Here is a 20,168-nt window from a genome sequence, read left to right as displayed (position 1 = left end):
CTTTCTCTGTAATATACAAGCTAGGAAGCCCGCTTTCATATCTTTTCCATAATATTTAAGAAGGAAAAATAAACTTACTTCCACATGTTTTGCACTAGCAATCTTCAGCCAAATGTCCCTCTCTTTTAGATGAAGAAACATATTCCTGTCATGCTTCTTCCCCAGTATTGTCAGCTCAATTAAACTCTCAAGTGAAAGACCGGAACCTTCAGTTGAGCAGCCCATCACAGGACTCAAGCCAAAGAAAAATTACAGCCTTATAGATAACTTCTGAAATGTTTCAAGGATTTTGTACTTGAAATTTGATTCCCCCCTCCCTTCCAAAAAATAAATTTTCTCCATTTTTTTTTTCTCTTAAGACTCTGTAAAAAAATCCAAAAGATACTATACTTTTGTTTAAAAATATCTTACTCTGCCATGAAGTTTCTCATTCAGTTTTGGGTCTCTGTGTTCAGTTTTCTTCACTTTCAGCCACTGTACCAAAGGCTTGATAGTCAGTCCCTAAGGATTGAAACATGTTAAATACTTAGGAATCATCTTAGAATATCCTCCAGCTTGTCATTGTTAAAGACAAACAGAACATTTTTGTATGTTATATGTTGGTTCTCATACTTCCTCTGTCCCCTTTAGAAGATAAAATAATGCAGTACCCTCAGTTCCTGTTACAAAGTTTTGAAGACACCAAGCAGTGAAAAAATATATCTTCTATATGAAAAATATGGTAGTGGAAGGGTTAAAGTATTTCCTATACCATTGACTGTGGTATTTTCTGCACATATCAAGAGTTTGTGACCACAATTAAACTTTCTATAATAAATCTGAGAAAAAAATCCAAGTTGGTATACACTGACATATCTCCATTTAAAATGATGGTTTTTCATCCATAAAGTGCTATTTTGTTTGTATGCTAAATACTTTCTTGTCCCACTGATTACTGTTATATTTTAAAACAAGGACTTAGGCTCAGGCAGAGCAACTTAATGACTGTATTTTCCCATAAAAAGGACTGTTCCCTATAGCTATTCACATGAGGTGAAGGATGTTTAATCAGATATTAACTTGAGTACTATTAATACCAAGCAGATAAGACTGAACATTTTTTAGCACAGAGGAAATTGTGTTTTGTCCCTTGTGGTGCCATATGAAAACATAAAATAGGATCTTTGTTACTAAAATTACAAATTCAATTATGCTTTCAGTTCAGTGAAACAATATGCAACCTTCAGCTGAGAACTGCTTTAAGCATTTGGTACTTTTGGGGGACTCCTTCTCCTTGCAAGAAGCATACTTAAGAAGTCGAATTACCTGGAAAATAACAGTAAAAAATACAACAATGATAGTTGTGCTGACAAATAGGTTTTTCTCTCTCACTTTGTCCTTATCCAGAAGTACAACCAGAGCAAAAGCAACCGCTCCACGTAGTCCGCCATATGACATCACCACCTGGTCTATTATCTCCAGCTGGACCATTCTGTAGTGGTTAAGAATCCATGTCTGTAAAACTACACCTACAAAAAACAAATGCCAGCATGTCTAGAAATACCCTTATGAAATGTCAATATCCCAACCATGTGTAACAGAAACGGTGCCACCAGTCTGTGCTCAGAACAAATTCTCTACAACATCTGCTTCTCCCTCTGCATCACTGCCCGTCCAGGGAGGAGGACAGGCCCACGCTGTGCCTTCCCCTTTACATTTAGCCAAAGGAATCGGATGAAGCTGCTTCTGTGAGACATCAGCGCTGCTGAGAGTGCTGCCCTCTGGCATAGGCACTACAGGCGAAATTCTGCTACGTATTGACCTTTGAAATTTGCGGTTGAGAAAGAATAGAATTTCTAGCACCGTAGTCAGTGATATGCACAGGGTCTTCTAACAGAAAAAGAGTTGAAACAGAGTTGATTTAGGCAGTAAGTGTGGTACCATTTACAAATCACTATAAAAGTGACATTAATGTCATTGTCGTACGGAGGGTTGTGCAGTTATGCCAACACTGTCTTCAGGCCTACAGGTGAGATGCCGCCTGCTGTAGGAGACCTAAAGCTCTAGAAATCACAACGTCTCCCTGAGGTCCCACCCTGTAGAAGGAAAACAGCTTCACCACTCCCGAGAGTGGCACAGCATGTCTGTCCCACTGCAGCAGGCCCCCAGTGTTAACTGGTGCAAAAGAGGTATTGCTCTCTTTAGAGAACTTTGGACTTGTGCTACGGGAAATGTCATGTGTACGTCATTGTAAGCAAGGCCTCAGGTGGAGACAACCTTGAAAATTAATTCACGCCACCAATATGACTCCTCCAAGGGAATGAGATCTGCAATTACGTAAGACCCAGTATTATCAGGTCTTTAGTAAATTATCAAAGACTAAGATCAATTACTTTAATGGATGCATATTGCTATTGCTGGATATTTACTATTTTATTATTGATCATCCTTATTACAGAATTATTAATCACTCATTCCAGGAATACAAGTGACAAAGTCAAGCTACTGGAAACTTGTTTAAACACTTCATGCACATCAGCGGTTACTAAGAGGTGGCTAAAAGAATAATGGTTACAAACTGTTTAGAAAGGAGGACATGGGACTAGGCACTTCATTCAGCCCAGGAATCTCTAGACAGCATAAGAATAGAGAGTCTAGGAAAACTTCCAGAAAGATAGATGAGTTACCTTTTATTTGAATTTAATTCAAGACAAACAGGCAAATAAACCCATTTAATCTATTCCTAGATGTTAAGTACATACACCAAATCACTATGTGTGTTACTCTCCAGAAGTACTTCATTTTATACCTTTTTTGCAATTTTAGCCCCTTTGCTATTTCACAAAACAGTGATTAAATAGTAGAACTACATAGTTGGGCAAATTGTCTTTGATATTTTGAAATGTCTGCAAACTTATATAAACCCAGTAAATTGACAGTAAGTAATCCCTACTTGCCACAGTCTTATTTACTCAGTTTTTCATCTGTCCCTGAGAATTGTTTCTTAAGCCACAGAACCTGCAGTGTAATTATGTATGGTCTTACATCACTGTGTGTCTCAAACCTGAAGTCAACCATAAAATTAGCTTAAGACAATCTCTTTATTACCAAATTGAAAGAGCTGAAGGGAAGAGATGGCTGACAGGACTCACATCTTTTGTTAGGCTGCAAGTTAAAGAACAAAGTTCATTTCTCTGGGAGATTTTGCCAATACCATGTGCTGGCTCGACAAAGGTTAGCCACTGGGTGATGCATGTTAACCACTGGGCTAGTCATATCCTCACGTGTCATCAAAAGTGGAATCCTACCGTATTTTCAGCATATGATGAAGCTTACTGTAGAGATCTACCCTCCTACCCCAAAACCAACCATAAATTCAACCATAAACTATTAATGGAATATTTTAAAAGGAACAAGTCTAGAACTCCAAATTCATCTTTTTTTTTTTTCCCAGAATAATATGTGATTGCATCAACAATACAATGCAAGGACAAGAAGAAGGTCATCCCCTTACCAATAACCCTATATAGTGAGATGAAGACCAGAGTCAACAGAATAAAAGCTGTATTCCAAGTCCAGATATCTGGGTTTACAGCTGAAATTCCCAGGAACATGAAGATAATAGTTTCTGCTCCACTCGCCATCATTTTCATGGTATATCTGACAGTTGTAGAAGATTGTTCAGATATGTTAGCCTTGACATATTTCTGGCAGCAAATGCCACAGAAAGTTATCCTAGAAACAAAAAAAAAGGAAACAATTGTTTAGAAAATATTTGTTGTAACATTTAGTATTATTTCCATCTGTCTGTCATATAATAATAAAACACCATCATTAATTCCTAAGAAAAAATATACTCACGACCGATTGTGGAGTCTAATCAAGGTAAAAAGCATATCTCAAACATTCATCCTGAGGTGACCCCAAGAGGTCTGAAAACAGCATATCATTAGATAGCAACAGACTTTAATTCTCTTCAGATTACCATACGGCTTTACATGCAAAATTTTAAATCTTGTTTACATTAGACATCGTCTTAAATTAATGATCTGTTTGCAGCAAGATTTTCAGATCTTGAACATACTCACTGTAGCATCTACAAGCATGACAAGCAAAACTGAGGAGAAAGGTATGCCAGGAATCAATAGATACTAAAAGAAGAAAGACCACAGAGGTACTCAAACCAAAACAGAAAAGATTTAGGCAAGCCTTAACAGCCCAGTCAAGACAGTGAGAGCAGCAAATAATGGACATTCACATGGCGCCTTAGAAGAACATTGTTTTAATTACAAATTATAAGGAAAGATGTCAATACAAATGGGCAACTTAATTACTGAAGTATTATTAATAACAAAGAGGAAAGAGTCAAGTATGTATTTTGCAAAGGAAGTTCTCATCTTGCACAGCAAATACTGGACAACTTTCAAGTTTTTAAAGTTTTCAAAACTTTCCTTTTCAAGGCTGAATGACAGTATTTGCAAACTATCATCTACTGCAGTGTGAAGATAGTAATATTCAACATAAGCTTCATGAGTGTCTATTCAATAGCTGTCCTACATAATTTAGGTATTTCTTTTCAATGTTTTTAAAAACCATATTCCCTTCTCAGCCCCTTCACAGGCAGTAATAAAAAGAGACTTACGCAAGGATAGCGGAAAGGGAAAGCATCTCTGCTGTGAGGTATGACAGGTACGAAATGATGAACACAAATCCAGGTTCAATGATTCTCACATGCTTGGTGAAACGACTGACCAATGAGAGCAGGAATGCAAAGAAAATGCCAACCAGTGTCCCACCCAGGCTCACCACAAAGAATGATACTGAAAAACAAAACCAAACACAGCTTAAACAGTAGAAATACAATGGTTTGAGCTAGCTCTCTTTTATTGTGTGGCCAGTGAATCAGAGAAAATTTTGTAGGACACGTTGAAAATTATTTCTAAAATGCAACAACATTAATTGCTTTTGAGCACCTGGTATGTGAATGCAGCATTCTGTGGAAAAAACAAGGTTACTTTCTGTTAAGCATCACCATTTTATGTTTATTCAAACCCCATTACATTTCTTAGAACAATTTTTTTTCCCACATTCTGTAAATTCATGCTTTTCCAAAACTGTATTATTAGAATATGCCAAAGTCACTGTTAAAACATTGATTCATAAGATAATGTAGTATTATGTCATGCTTGGAATGGGAAGTAATGACTAAATTCTTAGTTAAATAACATTTCTTAATAGTCACTAACAAACATTGCGTGATGACAAGCAGTGATAAGGAGTGAGAATGCCCATATGAAATCTCAAGTTTCCTGGAATGTAGGGAGAGCATAGGCTGAAACTAAAGACATGTTATAAAATACAAATAAAATATGTATAGCTATCAAGTTTGGTGGTCTTAACAACTGAACTCCACATCTGTTGAGTCTCCTCAGAAGAAAACAAATCTGATTAAGTTTCCCAAATATTCAGGAATATTCACTTATTTATTTTCTTAAGACATTCATCTGTGCCACAGGAGTGTGGGAATATGAGCGACAAGAGAACGGGCTGAAAAATAAATTACTGATAGCATTATTATTATTATTATTATTATTATTATTATTATTATTATTATTATTATTATTATTATTATTATTATTATTATTATTATTTAAATAAATAAATAAATAAATAAATTAATTAATTAATAATACTTTGTTTAAAAGTCTGCACATGTACATCAATGATATGATACAGAATTCAATTCTACGCACCTATGCCTTTGACACAGTCAGTCCCCGTCACATTTGCTGCACCTATTGTAACAAAAGATTCAAACACATTGTACAGCACCTGAAAAGAAAAGTAAACTAACTTAATATTTGCTTCTGAAGTAAGCCTATTAAAATAATTTCATTATGGGCCCCAACTTTATGAATTCTGAAATTATGTATGCCTAAGGGAAGTTCTGTGTGGAGGGAGATTTCACACATTTCTGAATTTTTCAAAATGGAAAAGAAATGCAGTGGAGTAAGAAGAAAAGAAAAGTTTTAAAAAGAAAACTTTCCATTTCTTATTTCAATATGATTTCTATCTGTAAGAAACACTGTTAGATCTAGATGTGTTTTCTAAAGCACTTCTCACTCTAAAACCCAGGTATTTTACAAATTTCTTTAAACACCTGTATAAGATAAATAAGATAATAAGATAATAGTAATGTGCTAATAATAAAATATTGGATTGAAATAGGCTAAACATATGTAAAATAAGTTAAACATAAAAGAGAATAAACTATAATAATTGTACTAAATCTTTTAAAATAATTGACTAACAGTGATAGTGCTGAAAGTGAAGAATTCTTATCCATACCCCTGCCTAAGGAGGTTTGTATGATCATCATTCTTGACACATGCTTGTCTGTTCTTAATTCTTCCAGTGATGGAGAAGAACTTTACTATGGCTTTCTCAGCTTTCTTTCTTGCAGCTAAGCTTGTTAATTCTTATATTTACCCCAATCATGGCATACAGGTTATTTTGTTCTGTAACAGTGGTCTTTTACATATTTACATTTAAAGAATGCTACATCATCCACTTTCTTCTGTCCTCCAGTCTTTCCTTTTTCAAGGTGAGAACCCCAGTTGTTTTAAACTTTCTCATAGGCTGTGCCTTCTGACTCTTGATCATGCTCTTCTGGATTTTCTTCAACAATCAAACTTCCTTTTATTTGTAGAGCAAGTGTTTGTATTCATTTCACAGTAACAAAAACTCCTTTCCTTCTGAAAGCCATTGATGTTGATACTTGAGTTCATCAAGGGTTTATTTTAATATTTGTTTTTGGTAATATCCCAAAAGTCCTAATGAGACTGATATCTAAAGACAGTTAGGTTTCTCTGGAGGTCCTAAATGGCATTTTCAAACTCATGTGAACAGTTAGGCTGCTGTCAGTGACCTTGCAGTGCCTTGCTGCCTTGGTTGCAAAAAAATAAGTCACTGAGTCTGGTGGACCCTCCACTGGGGTTCTGCAGTAGCAGGAGCAGGAGATGAGCCATGAAGCGAAGTGAAGCTTTATAACAACACAGTTGCCCAGCATCTTTCTGACATAGGACTTCTTGGTCCCTTCCCACTAGCACTGCACTACAAAACTATTGTATTTATTTCTGTATTTTATGCTGAGAAAAATTTTGTGTGAAAAAGTGTTTCAATCAAAATAAAAACATACGTATAAATTTGGGATTGTTTTAAGTTTATTGAAGTTTTTCTTTTCTTTCTAAGTGGAAAAAAAAAAAAAAAAAAAAAAAAAAAGCCAAAACCAAAACAGAAATTAACATGTTACCAAAAGAATCCAAACCAGACCAGAAACTTTCTAAAATTTCCCACAATTTTTCCCAAATTGGCTCTTTGTTATATATCTGTTTGATAAACATCTGATAGAAGAAACAGAACAGGCATAAACACTTGGGTGAGTATTCACTCTCTTGCTGTCTATATATTTGAAGTATGCATAGAAATTATTAGCATAATGGAAAAATGTAGAAAAGAGTATGTACATCAAAACAGAGAAGAAAGAATTAAAATCACTGGAACTAATTTCAGTAAGTCGTGAAAGCCCTACTTGAACAGCAAAGACAAATAAAATGTACACACCTGAAACTTCATTTTAAATGTTTTTATGCTCATACGACCCAGGAATGTATATTTTTATGTGATTTATAGGCTCCGAATAGCTTTCACACTCAAACATTTAAACTTTGCAATACAGTGTTTGTAAGCAAGAGAACACCATGAGCTACTCTACACTAGCCCATGGATAGATACACATAGATCATACAGTGTTTCATTGAAGGGGAAAATACACTTCAGAAGAAACCCTCGAGAGTTTGAGTGTCTTTGGGATATATAATTTACTTACCACAGTTACGGCATCATTCAGAAGCGATTCTCCAAAAACAATGATGAATAGAACTTCATTGACATGGACTTCTTCAAACACTGCCAGAACAGCTACAGGATCCACAGCAGCAATTAAGCTGCCAAACAGGAGAAAGTCCAGCAGTCCAGTATCCAGGTGGCCTTCAAAAACAAGGCAAACAATGTATAAGCAGAGATAGCTCTCTATTATCTATAGTAATGACAGACTGTGATATCGCAGATAATCCTTGAAATAATTCAAAATCCTTGAAAATAGGGACCCTAAGGCACCAACTGGAAAGTATGGCACAGAATCATAGAATGGTTTGGGTTGGAAGGGACCTTAAAGACCATCTAGTTCCACCCCACCCTGCCCTGGGCAGGGCCCCCTTCCCCCAGCCCAGGGTGCTCCCAGCCCCGTCCAACCTGGCCCTGAACCCTTCCAGGGAGGGGGCAGCCACAGCTGCTCTGGGCACCCAGGGCCAGCGCCTCACCCCCCACACAGGAAATAATTTCTTCCTTATATCTAATCTAAATCTACCCCCTTTCAGTTTAAAAGCACTACCCCTCATTCTATCCCTACACTCCCTGATAAAGAATCCCTCCCCACCTTTCTTGTAGCCCCCTTTAAGCACTAGAAGGCTGCTATAAGTTCTCCCCAGAGCCTTCTCTTCTCCTGGCTGCACAACACCCACTCTCTCAGCTTGTCCACAAAGAGGAGGTGCTCCAGCCTCCCGATCATCTTTGTGGCCTCCTCAGTTCCATATCCTTCTGATGCTGGGGGCCCCAGAGCTGGACAGAGAGGGAGAGAGAGGAGCAGAGAGGGGACAATCCCCTCCCTTGACCTGCTGGCCACACTTCTCTTGATGGAGCACAGGACACGGGTGGTTTCTGGGCTGTGAGCACACATTGCTGACACACAGTCAGTTTTCCATCCACCAACACCCTCAAGTCCTTCTCTGTAGGGCTGCTCTCCAGCCACTCCTCACCCAGCCTGTATCTGTGCTTGGGATTGCCCCAAACCACAGGCAGGACCTTGCACTTGGCCTTGCTGAACTTCGTGAGTTTGCATGGGCCCACCTCTTCAGCCTGCCCAGGTCCCTCTGGATGGCATCCCTGCCCTCCAGTGTGTCACCACACCACACAGCTCGGTGTTGTCAGCAAACTTGCTGAGGGTGCACTTGATCCCACTGTCCATGTCACCAACAGAGATGTCAAACAGCGCCGGTCCCAACACCAACCCCTGAGGAATGCCACTCGTCACTGGTCTCTACTTGGACATGAAGCTGCTGACCACAACTCTTCAAGTGTGACCATCCAGACAATCCCTTATCCACCAAGTGGTCTATCCAACAAATCCATGTCTCTCCACTTTAGAGACAATGGTGTCATGCAGGACAGTGCCAAATGCTTTTCACAAGGCCAGGTAGATGACATCAGTTGCTCTTCCCTTACCCATCAACTCTGTAACCCCGTCACAGAAGGACACCAAATGTGTCAGGCACAATTTGCTCTTAGTGAAGTCATGTTGGCTGTCACCAACCACCTCCTTATTTTCCATGTATCCTAGAACAGTTTTCAGGAGGATCCTCTCCATGATCCCATGATCTTGCCAAGTACAGAGGTGAGACTGAGTGGCCTATAGTTCCCCAGGTCTTCCTTTTTTCCCTTTTCAAAAATGGGGGTTATGTTTCCCCTTTTCTAGTCAGCGGGAACTTCACCAGGCTGCTACAACTTCTCAAATATGATGGATAGTGGCTTAGACATTTCATCTGCCAGTTCCTTCAGGGCCCACGGATACATCTCATCAGGTCCCATAGATTTGTGCACCTGCATGCTCCTTAGATGGTCTCAAACCTGATATTCTCCTACAGTGGGCAGTTTTTCATTCTCCCAGTTCCCACATTTGCCTTCTGTGTCTTGGGCAGTGTGGCTGGAGCCCTTGCTGGTGAAGACTGAGACAAAAACGTCATTGAATATCTCAGCCTTCTCCATATCCTGGGTAACCAGTTTTCCCATTTCCTTCTGGAGAGGGCCCACATTTTCCCTGGTCTTCCTTTTATCACCTACTTTTATAACCTACTGTTTAGAAACTACTTAAGTTCTGCATAATGTCACCTTGTGTCCCATAAGGTTTGTTGGATCCAGCATTGGCCCATGTGAACCAAAATTGATTCTGGGAGAAATAGCAGGGAGTCCTGTTCTTACGGTAAGCCACTTAAAATAAATATTTCCAGATCTAAACTGGTTTTGTATTTATGCATGGTATGGTTTGTCTAACTTGAGTAAATGATCTCAGAATAACTGAGAATTGACAAGATGGTAAGAATATACCAGTACTCCTGAAGTAAACCTCATGCCACAGACCAGATTTGACTCTTGGTCTCTAAGAACTGCTACAGAGGGGCTTAACTGCACTCAATGCAGTTAAGCACTACTCGTGGCCTCCTTATTCAAGTAGACATTCATTTATAGGTGCAGTTAAGACACTTGTTCCCGAATTATGATTCATGAGGCCAATGTTAAATTGTCCACAAGTGGATCATAGAAACAAATGAAGGGCTAACATGTACCTCAACATGTTTGTTTTGTAGCCCCTTAGGAATTTTGGCAATTATTTCAAAAGTTTTAGAACTACAAAACTGTGGTGATAAAGTAACCCAGTTTTTTGAGGTTTTTTAATCTTCTTTTAGTTATTAAGGTTATTTTGTTCAGTTATGCAAGGAGACTGAGACAAACATCGTTATAATTTTAAAAGTAACAGAAAAGGGAGAGCCACAAAGATCACTTTGCTCAGATTCCTAAATGTCTTGCAAAATTTACCCTCTTCATGCAATCAAGAGTGGTACCCCAGTCATTTCTTCTGGGAAACAGATTTCTGAAAGGATAAAGAACGGGAAAATTCCCTTTGTGTTTGTTAATGCATGGAGGAGGAAGCAGGGTTGATTAAGAGGTGATGAAACCCAAAATTATATGAGGAAGAACAAAGAAGGAATATGTTGGGAGTTCATTCATTAGAACACGGTGTAGAGGCCCATGCCCAAATTTAACAGGCAGTTGTATCAGGCATGATTTCTACAGGTAAGGGAAAAATCCATCTGATTAAATGATTTGGAAGCATGAGTCAGACAAGGACAGTCAGTAGCCATAACAAAAGGATCAATATCGCCTGTAAGGTACTTCCAGAACAACACGGCCACTCCTCTAGCAAGAACTCTTACAAGATAATTTTTTTTAAATCCAGAATGTTAGTGCTTGGAAGCTAATTGGAACCTGAACTAGGTTCCAAATATTTGAGATACAAAATGGCATGGGCATTTTTACTCACGAGGACACTTACATGGGCAGCCAGAGACAGAAGTCAACAGCACCCTGTTGTACACAACAATGGACAATAATCTGGGGGAGCTGCAGAAGTACATATTCTCTTAGCTGCTGTCTGCCAATCAGAGGATCTGCAGTGTTCTCCATACAGTTTATAAGGACCTCGTAAGGCCCTGAAAACAGAAATGTATAGTTTGCACAGACATATAACTACTTCATATTTTCAAAAAGGAGAAATAGTCTTGTTCACTGGTGGACATGTTGGGCTGTGAATGAGGACTGAATCTATTCCTTTTAGTGTGAGAGAGGAGTTGAAGCAGTGAGCTGAAGTCTGTGCCAAAAATTCTGACAACAGCCTTGAACCTGGATCTAAGTAATGGTTCCATCAGATGTTGTCCTTGTCTGCCATGCTTAAGGAAGGAACGAGCCCAATGACAATAACTCAGATATCAGGGTACAATAGAACGTAAGCTTTAAAAAATAAATTGTCTCGCTGAGATTGCTTATCTTTTTTATATGTTACCAATTATAATCACTGGTACATTCTTTGAAGACTTGCAAAGCTGGTGAGCAAATATTTATGGAAAGATTAGGACACATCTATAATTCCTACAAAGCAGTGTCAAGAGGCATGGGGTTTCTAAATCAGACTCTTATTTAGAATAATAAGGCAAGTTATTTCCAGATGATACATGACCATTGCTTCCTCCAGCTCACCAGAGTCTGGAATGACTAGCTGCCAGCAGTGACACTGGAGCAAGGTAAGTTTGCTGGACCCATTTTAAGACTCCTACACATGCTCAGCATGTCATTGCTATGACCCAGATCGTACAAGAAAAACTTTTCTAAGCATCAGTCACAAACATAATTATTCCACAGAGAAGTGCAGCATGTGTTAGTTCTCCAGCAGATGGTGAACAGTTAGGTGCAATCAGCCAATTGCAATGGTATGGTTGTTAGTTAATGGTTGAGGTGCTGATCTTTTAATTTCACTTCTAAAGAAGGATTTCTTTGTTATTATCACCTCTCTTTTTCTTCTGCAAATTATAATATCTATAGGGATATTGAATATAAACAAAGAGCTGCTTATTTATGTAGGAAATCTATGTAATCCAATTTGGATTATGCACTCTCATATTGATGGACAGTACTACAGGCCCATTCAATGCTCAAGTTGGAAGTAGTTCGTTTTCAGTTCATCTTAGTGTGTGGTGGATATACATTCCTGCATTTTTATGATATTACTTTTACTATTATTCACTCCAATTGTAGAAAAAGTGAATAGCAACAAAAATATGCCATAGAACTTCAACTAGAGGCTGCCTATGAACTCTTCAAGAAATTAAGTAACTCAGTGTTCTCCTGTCTTCACAAAGTAGGTAATAACAGCAAGGCTTTTCACAATGTGTGGTGCTCAGATCTTGCTGACATCTTGGAGGTCAACACAATGTATTTAGTGGATTGGTAAGTATGTGTTATGTAGATATTTTAAAGTCCTACTTAGCTTTGCTGGAGAATGACATAGTTTGAATCAGGGACAGGCTTCTCTGGTCTTTTCCAGAGCTGAAATTAGAACTCTAGTAGGTTAAAATATGTCTTGGTACTAAAGACAGGTCCCCATAGTATACCAATTAACACTCATCCTAAACATTTAAATTCTCCAGGCATGCCAGTTTATTGTTTGCCTTTGTTAACATCCCTATTTTTACTTTGTAGAGCTTTAGTTCTGACCTGTGATAGGGGCTGATTCTCCTGTTTAGCTGTAAACTCAGAGTTCTAGCATATACTGTCACCAAAAGATTTGAATAATGATGAAGCAGAACATGAAGCCATGAAATTCACCTTTTACAGTTAGTCAAGAATTGTTTACAGATTGGAAGGAGAGCAGGAGATAAATGGGTTTTTCACTTAAATGAAATATTTGGGAAAGCATTTGGCTTTTCCATTTCACATCATAGAGGTCAATGATTTTCCTTTAATTATTTTTATCAACATATCTTAAAATGCAATTATCATTCATTCTATTTCCCAGAACAGAATGCTAATAAAACATTTTTGTTCATATTTTTAAAATTGTTCCAAGCAGCTTGGATATTTAAAGAAATAAATCCTTGTCCAATCTGTTGCAATGGCAATATCCTTTTGTCTTTTTTGTTCCTGAAAACCTGTATTTAGCTATAAATATGAAATTGTGCATGCAGGATATTGTAGCTACAGGTTGAACGCACATAGAACATCTTACCTACCTATAAAAGTCAATAGTGCCTGCATCTGAGCTGTCACCTTCCTATCTTCTAAAGAAAAATCGTTACTTATAAAATGTGAGTTATAGTAAGGTAAATATCTAAAATGTAAGCTAAATCTATCATAGATTTCTGTATTAAAAACATCTGCAGTTATGTAAGATGTCTCTTATATGAACAAGTCTGTGGTCTAGTTCTTCCAGACTGGGATTTTCAAATAAGGACAACACAGGTTTCCCTTAAAATGGATGGAACAGATATCCCAATCTTATGCTCAGTTTCAAAGAACTCAGCCCCACACTCTGCTACATCCCTGTGCAGGGCAATGGGAGCAGTTTGTGAGGTTGGAAAACCTTACTATGTTCTCTTCTGTAATAATCAGCTAATAGTTTAATTCTTCATCACAAAGAGTTTTTCTGCAGTATCTGCAACTTCTGACATTTGAGGCACTGGTTTTATCTGGACTGAAAAGGAGGTCTGTGGTCAATGTGGTGAATTGCTCCGAGTTGATTTTGCAGCCCTGTGGCTAGAAAACAGCCCTGTGACCAGTTGTTGGAGCCTTTTGCACGACACAAGGTAGCTGTCGCAGTCCTGGAGCCGCTCACTCAGGTCTGGGTCTCAGCTCTGTCTGCCGAGAGCAGATGGGCAGAGTGCACAGGCTCAGAAGGGCCCTCCCTCTAGGTACCTCAGAACTCACTAACCTAAGAGAATTTTGTCCTAGAAGGGCTCCTGAGCTCCTTCAGTACAGACACTAAAAAAGCATAGATAGGATGCCTGTTTCAGAACACATGCAATCCATTTACGATGTGGATTATTGTTTACATGCATGCCACACCTGATGAGGAGATTAAGAATTGCTGTTCTGTGCCTCTTCTAGCAGCCCCATGGCATTATATTGTAGTATAATTAAGACAGAGTGCACCTTACATGTGCTGCTTGGCTCTGTAGGTCTTCGCTTACAATTTCCAGCCTCAGAAGACAAAACAGAGATGTGTCATGTGTACATACCCACTCAGCAATCATTGCTTACTTAATATTAATGCTGACTGAAGAAAAGACAATCCCGTTTCACAGTAACTTTGAAGGTTTCTATCACAGCAATAAGAAACAAGCCCTTCAGAGTGTATTTTTGTCCAGATGTCATTAGCAGGATGAACCCTGAGCTTTATCCTGAGAGCGTAAGCACACATTTAGAGCAAGGTAATGAGACACAGGTGCAAGTCCCTTTTGTGCTTGCTTCAGGGAAGATTTCTCAGATCATTCTTAAATTTGGCAAAAAAACCCTACAAATTATTCCCATTAAAATTGGATTTTTCTGCTGAAGAGGGTTGTTAGGTTGTAAAGTAACAGCTGGCATACAGTAGCATTCAGAACTGTGCCTTTACAGGTCAAACTTACCCATTATTCCTGTCAGATAGACACCATAGAGAGATAAACCAGTTGTGGCAGCATTCCATACTGTCCCAATTACAGCATACAAAAGGATGGAACCAAGATTTCCAAAGAACAATCTATTTGGCATAAAATATCCAGCATCCAAAACAATGGGGGGCAGCAGATAGAAGAAAAATACAGTTGGTGTAAGGGCAAAGGAGGCAATGTGATCTGCTGCCCATACGATGCCGCCAAGGAAGAGACCGAGAACAATCAGCAGAGCACTCTCTGGAACCACCCGAGTGACTTTGTGGGACAAGTGGAAAACTGCAACGAAAGAGAAAAACCATTTGTCAGAATTGGAATGGAGAAACAATTTGAGCAACAACTGTTGTTAGCTTGCAACTTTGACTTCACAGACTTCCTGCTTTCATTGGTATTTGACCCAAGACATGTATGGAATGCATGGGGTACAGACAAGGCCAGAACATAACCACTTATAAAATAAAATTAAAAGGTTGATTTTCAGATTTTATCCAGCATATTCCAACTTATATGAAACCAATAATCCATTACATTTATTTCCTTTACTGGATTATCTTCTTCGTACAGGATCTGTCTAGGAAAAGGTGGTCTTCTTTGCAAAGCAGTAAGCGCAAGACTGAAAAAGAAATGGTAGAAGTTCTGGAAATGTGTGACTTTATGGTTTATTTCTATATCTAAAAATACACATCTGATCTCCCAACAACTGTCTTTAGAAATGATTGGTTTACTAGCAGGTTTATTAGAGGATGGGAGAAGAATGATGAAAGAAGGACTAATTTCAAGACAACTCTTTTTAAATTTATGAAGAATATTATATGGCAATGTAGCCTGCAGCAGGAGCAGAATGGGTCAGATACCATGGGAGAACCCTTTTGGGCCTCTTCCTCAAAATCTCCCCAGTAAGGATTTCAGTTAATTCAGAGGCTTTCTGGCGGAATGGGGGCTTTAGTGATGCCTTCTTCATATATAGATATATTCATGGTATATGGTTCTGCAACAGGCCACTTTATTTCATATAAACAGTGTCATAAAATCTGTATCTTACAGTAGCATGTCTAATATGTTAATAAAGATGAACAGAATATGGTATATATGATAGAAAAACATGTAATGGTATGTAAAATTACAATTACAGGGAGAGAAATTACAGTGTGCCATGAGTGAACCTAAAGATACAGAAAGATGGCAAGGCCAAGACAAGAAAAACAGACTGTTCAAGATGACAGAAACAGAAATAAAACTACAAATATATGTGGCAACATAGATTTATAGTGCACTTGTTAGGTATCAGAGAAAAAAAAAAAAAAAAAAAAAAAAAGCAGAGGGAAAACCAGAGAGAAGTCAGGTCTACAAAGAAAGATGAAACATTAGAAAGGAGAAGGTGGCAATGGTGTTGGATAATAAGGAAGCACAGGTGTGCCAACTGACTTTCTTGGGTTTTCTATGAGCTTTTCCTTCAGTTTGTCTTAAATATTGATGTGTCCTAGATGGTCTGAACCCTGGCACTTTGTGATACTGACCCAATAAATGGGATTTTACTTATATAGCTTTGTGTTGAAAATGTGATTTTCACTTCAGAAAGAAAATTGCACTAAAAGCCACCTATTATCTCCTGGCTTGAGCATCAGCCTAGAACCGTGTTGAACCTTTTACAATGTTAATGCAAGTTAGTTCAAAACTAGTTTGGACAAGAAGCCATCATTAAGAATTCCAGTCTTTTAAGGTCTAGTGGAAGAATCTTTCCATGACTATGCAGAGATCATAGACCAAGTTACTTTACTGAAAGACCATTGTTTTTCCTCCCAGCCAAGTATTTGTCCTAGTCAAACATTTACTAGTTACCTTTTAGAGTGTCTTAAGGGCCCCATTCCTGAACTGTCTGTCTTCATCTTGGCTGCATCTACACAGGCAATGTAAGAAGCATCACCCGTCATTATAGTAGCCCTATAGATGGTTCCTACTACTTGTAAAACATCCATCAGAATAGAAAACACAAAAAGAAAAATTACAATGGCCTGCCTACGTCAACAATGAGCATGACTGTAGATGTTCCCAAGTATTTGTAGATAAGATTTGAAAACTAAGCCATGTTGGAACATAGCTTCACAGTGGGATTGGTACAACAGCAATCAGTCACACATGAAAGCAAACTGCATTCAGTGAAGTTGGCTAAACCTTGACAGTTTTCTGTATTATCTGTGTCATGCAATCAATAGCTGAATAACACCTTACAGAAACAAAGATTGTGGGTTTTCCCAGTTTTCCTCTCTTTATAATAAAATCCCTTAGGTACACATTTAAAAAAAAATAAAGAAGCACAAACTAGCTAGTATCCCATGTGTATAAATTGTATCATTTAACTTCTCAAAAGTGTTTTCTACTAGCCATTCTTGATTCCTTGAATTTCCAGTCAGTGAATTATCAACTAATTTATCACCTCACAGAGTAGGGATTATCTCCTTATCCCTGAAAATGAATGTTGCTGAGCTAGTCTTACTAACCCAAGTCTGTTTTCCCTACTCTTACGTTTGTAGATAAGCCACGACTACAAGAAGTTAAAGTTAAAAATTTGAAATAAACCTGTGAAGACTTGTCAGAATTAGGCATTTGGAAAAAACCCAATGTCTATCTAAAAATTCATATTCTGTAGAATTCTCACCTTTACAAACCACAAACAGTTTCTCCCAGGGAGTGCTAGGAAGCCAACCTGATTTTGGTTGTAACAGTGTCTCCTCCTAGAAATCGCATGTTTGGGTGAATCAGCTACATTGTATCTGTCTGTGTTGCCTTTAACTCCAACTGATTGATTATCTGTACCAGATTTTAACATTATCAGCAGTAAATTCTTCAACTCTGCTAGTATAAGGAATGCAGGCTGTGGACAGGAAAGTTATTGCATGAAGCAGGACTCCTGAGAAGTCTCTTCTCTTTTTTACATTTGGCCCAAGTAAAACCTGAACACTAGACTGTATTTGTTTTAAGGTAACTGCCTGGCTAACTCTGCAGGCTGCTATTATGCAATATATCTATAAACATAGAAATATGTAAAAGGAAAATACCACAACTGATGAAATTCAATAAACTAGTTTTAGATTAAGTTATAATTGGAACTTAAGTCAATGTTTGAATTTATATTTGCACTTATAGTGATTTTTTTTTTTTTTTTTGGCTCTGTGCATAAAGTTTATTCAATCAAGATTGGTCATTACCAGTAATTATTACATTTATAGAAATTGATAGAGATAGATTAATTCCAAATTCATACCTTAACAGTTTTTTAACAATTCATTATCCTGAAATTATGTCCCTGATACATTCTGAGTGTGCTACAAATTGTCATAATGATAGTACATTACTTTCATAAAGTTTGCCTTTACTTGTTTAGGAGAGATCTAGAAACAGTTCCACAAAATTATGTATGTCCCCATGACAAAGTAGAATCGGAAACTTTAATTACATCTACATGTCTAACATAAATAGGTATTTCACCTGACTGAGGAGTAAAATACAATTGAACAATAACAGACAAGGAGTTTAGTTTGATTCTGTTGTGAAAAAAATTATAAATATCAGGAGGGATGGCATGCAGTGCTGCTCAGGTAAATTACTCTGTGAGGGACCCATAGATGAAATTAAGTATATTTTCACTGCTGTTAATAATGAAAAATACATGAATATATTTTAGTGAGGAGAGGGAAAGAGCAGAGAAAGAAAAATTGTAGCCAGTCTATGGCATAAAAGAAGTAACAGTGTACAGGGCAATCTTGTGATCTATAAATTTTAACATTTATCATTTAGAATTCAACTACGTGTGTCTAGGTACAGTACTAGCGAAAAAGTTAAACATATGCCTTCCATCCAGTACAGGCTACACCTGGCTTGAAAGTGGGTTGGACTGGCTACTGGAAAAACTGTGTTTAAATTCGAGCTGAGCATTGCTGAATTAGAAGCTTTCTACAAAGCTAAGAAACAATTACATAGTATAAACTTCCTGTGAAAATTTTTTCTGAGACTTCCTTTGAGATCCAAGAAAAGGGACTGTGACATTTAACGTATTTGACGAGAAAGACAAAACAAATTAGCACTCTATGATTTGATGGCTGGGACCAGTTTCTTTTGACGCAAAGGAAGAAATATACTTTAAGTAGTAAGTTATTTTTTTATCACATTTTAAAAATGCAGTAACTTAAATCTTTCAGTGGAATTGCTTTCTAAGGCCATCTGAGACTGCTTTGCAAAATGATTCAACAGAACAACCTTTCTCATTCACTAAATTGAATGAAGACAGAAAGGACTGGTTAAACAGCAAGAATAATAAATAAAAGAATGATAAAATAGATAATGTACAATTCATGCTCAAGTCACCTAATATTTGTAGACACACAAAAAAAGTTTTTCTGAAGTTGGGTTTCCCATATTTCTTCCCAAACTATCTCTAACAGCACCTGTTTTTAATGAATACTGATTTTTGCTTATCAAGTGAAACATTTCAATGACTTAGTTCTAGAATTTTGTGCTTTGTTTCCAGCTGAAATGAACAATTCGAGATAGATATGTCACCTTTTGAAAATGCAGCACTGCAAAAAACAAAAATTTGAAACTACCTATTTAACATACTGTCAAATTTCAGGATTTATATGGTCATTTCTACACTATCTCATGTGACTAATGCCATTTCCATTAACTTTGTTAGTGTAAAATCAAGGCCATGAAAACACTGAAATAATTTTTTCAGCTAATATCACTGTCCCAGTCAGTCACAAAACCAACTGCATGTGCACAGTATGCAACATGTCATCCAGAAAAATCAAGAAATGACTTACAATAATGCCAGTAATTCTCTGCTAAAGTTTCTCTCCCATGTATCTTTGGATAAAATCCAAGGAATCACAAAATAATATAGATTATTAAAAGAATTTCAACCTCTTTTTTTCAGATTTATCACTTCTATAGTTCCCATGAATGCATAGATACGATTTTGCAAACACTTCTCAACTTATCCTATCGCTACCAGTGATCAGGGTGGGGTCTACCATATACATTTCTGCTCGTGGGTCAAATATGCACTGATAGTATGCTATTACTCTATTTTCTAGTTTTGACTTTTTAGATTCACATATAAAGATAAGGTTACCATATTAAATTAAGCAATGAGTGCTTCTAATTTGAGATCCAAGACTTGATTCTCTGTAGCTGTTGATAACCCTTGCCATTGACCAAAGTGAGTGCTGCAAACTTTTCTTCATGATTATTTACCTTTACAGAGATGCAAATCATAGTATCTCCAGGCAATATGTAATCAAGTTCCTATAACGG

The 20,168-nt window shown here is 37.5% G+C and overlaps 1 protein-coding gene across 3 annotated transcripts in view; it reads right to left on the bottom strand.

Moving 5' to 3' along the window:
* Nucleotides 1-20,168, bottom strand: part of SLC9A3 (solute carrier family 9 member A3) — a 61,506-nt gene that overhangs the window by 19,839 nt on the left and 21,499 nt on the right. For 2 of the 3 annotated variants that reach the window (XM_042806938.1, XM_032998907.2), the window contains exons 2-8: nt 14,832-15,134; nt 7,868-8,028; nt 5,733-5,811; nt 4,622-4,799; nt 3,494-3,714; nt 1,306-1,508; nt 412-501 (exon numbers count right to left, since the gene is read on the bottom strand). In XM_042806938.1, coding sequence (XP_042662872.1) covers nt 412-501; nt 1,306-1,508; nt 3,494-3,714; nt 4,622-4,799; nt 5,733-5,811; nt 7,868-8,028; nt 14,832-15,134 — 1,235 coding nt within the window. The remainder of the gene's footprint in view (nt 1-411; nt 502-1,305; nt 1,509-3,493; nt 3,715-4,621; nt 4,800-5,732; nt 5,812-7,867; nt 8,029-14,831; nt 15,135-20,168) is intronic. The other variant, XM_042806939.1, reaches the window with a different exon arrangement.

The sequence above is a fragment of the Tyto alba genome, unplaced genomic scaffold, assembly GCF_018691265.1.
Source record: "Tyto alba isolate M040663 unplaced genomic scaffold, T.alba_DEE_v4.0 Super-Scaffold_48, whole genome shotgun sequence".
NCBI lineage: Eukaryota > Metazoa > Chordata > Aves > Strigiformes > Tytonidae > Tyto > Tyto alba.
This window is presented reverse-complemented; position numbering and strand designations above follow the sequence as displayed.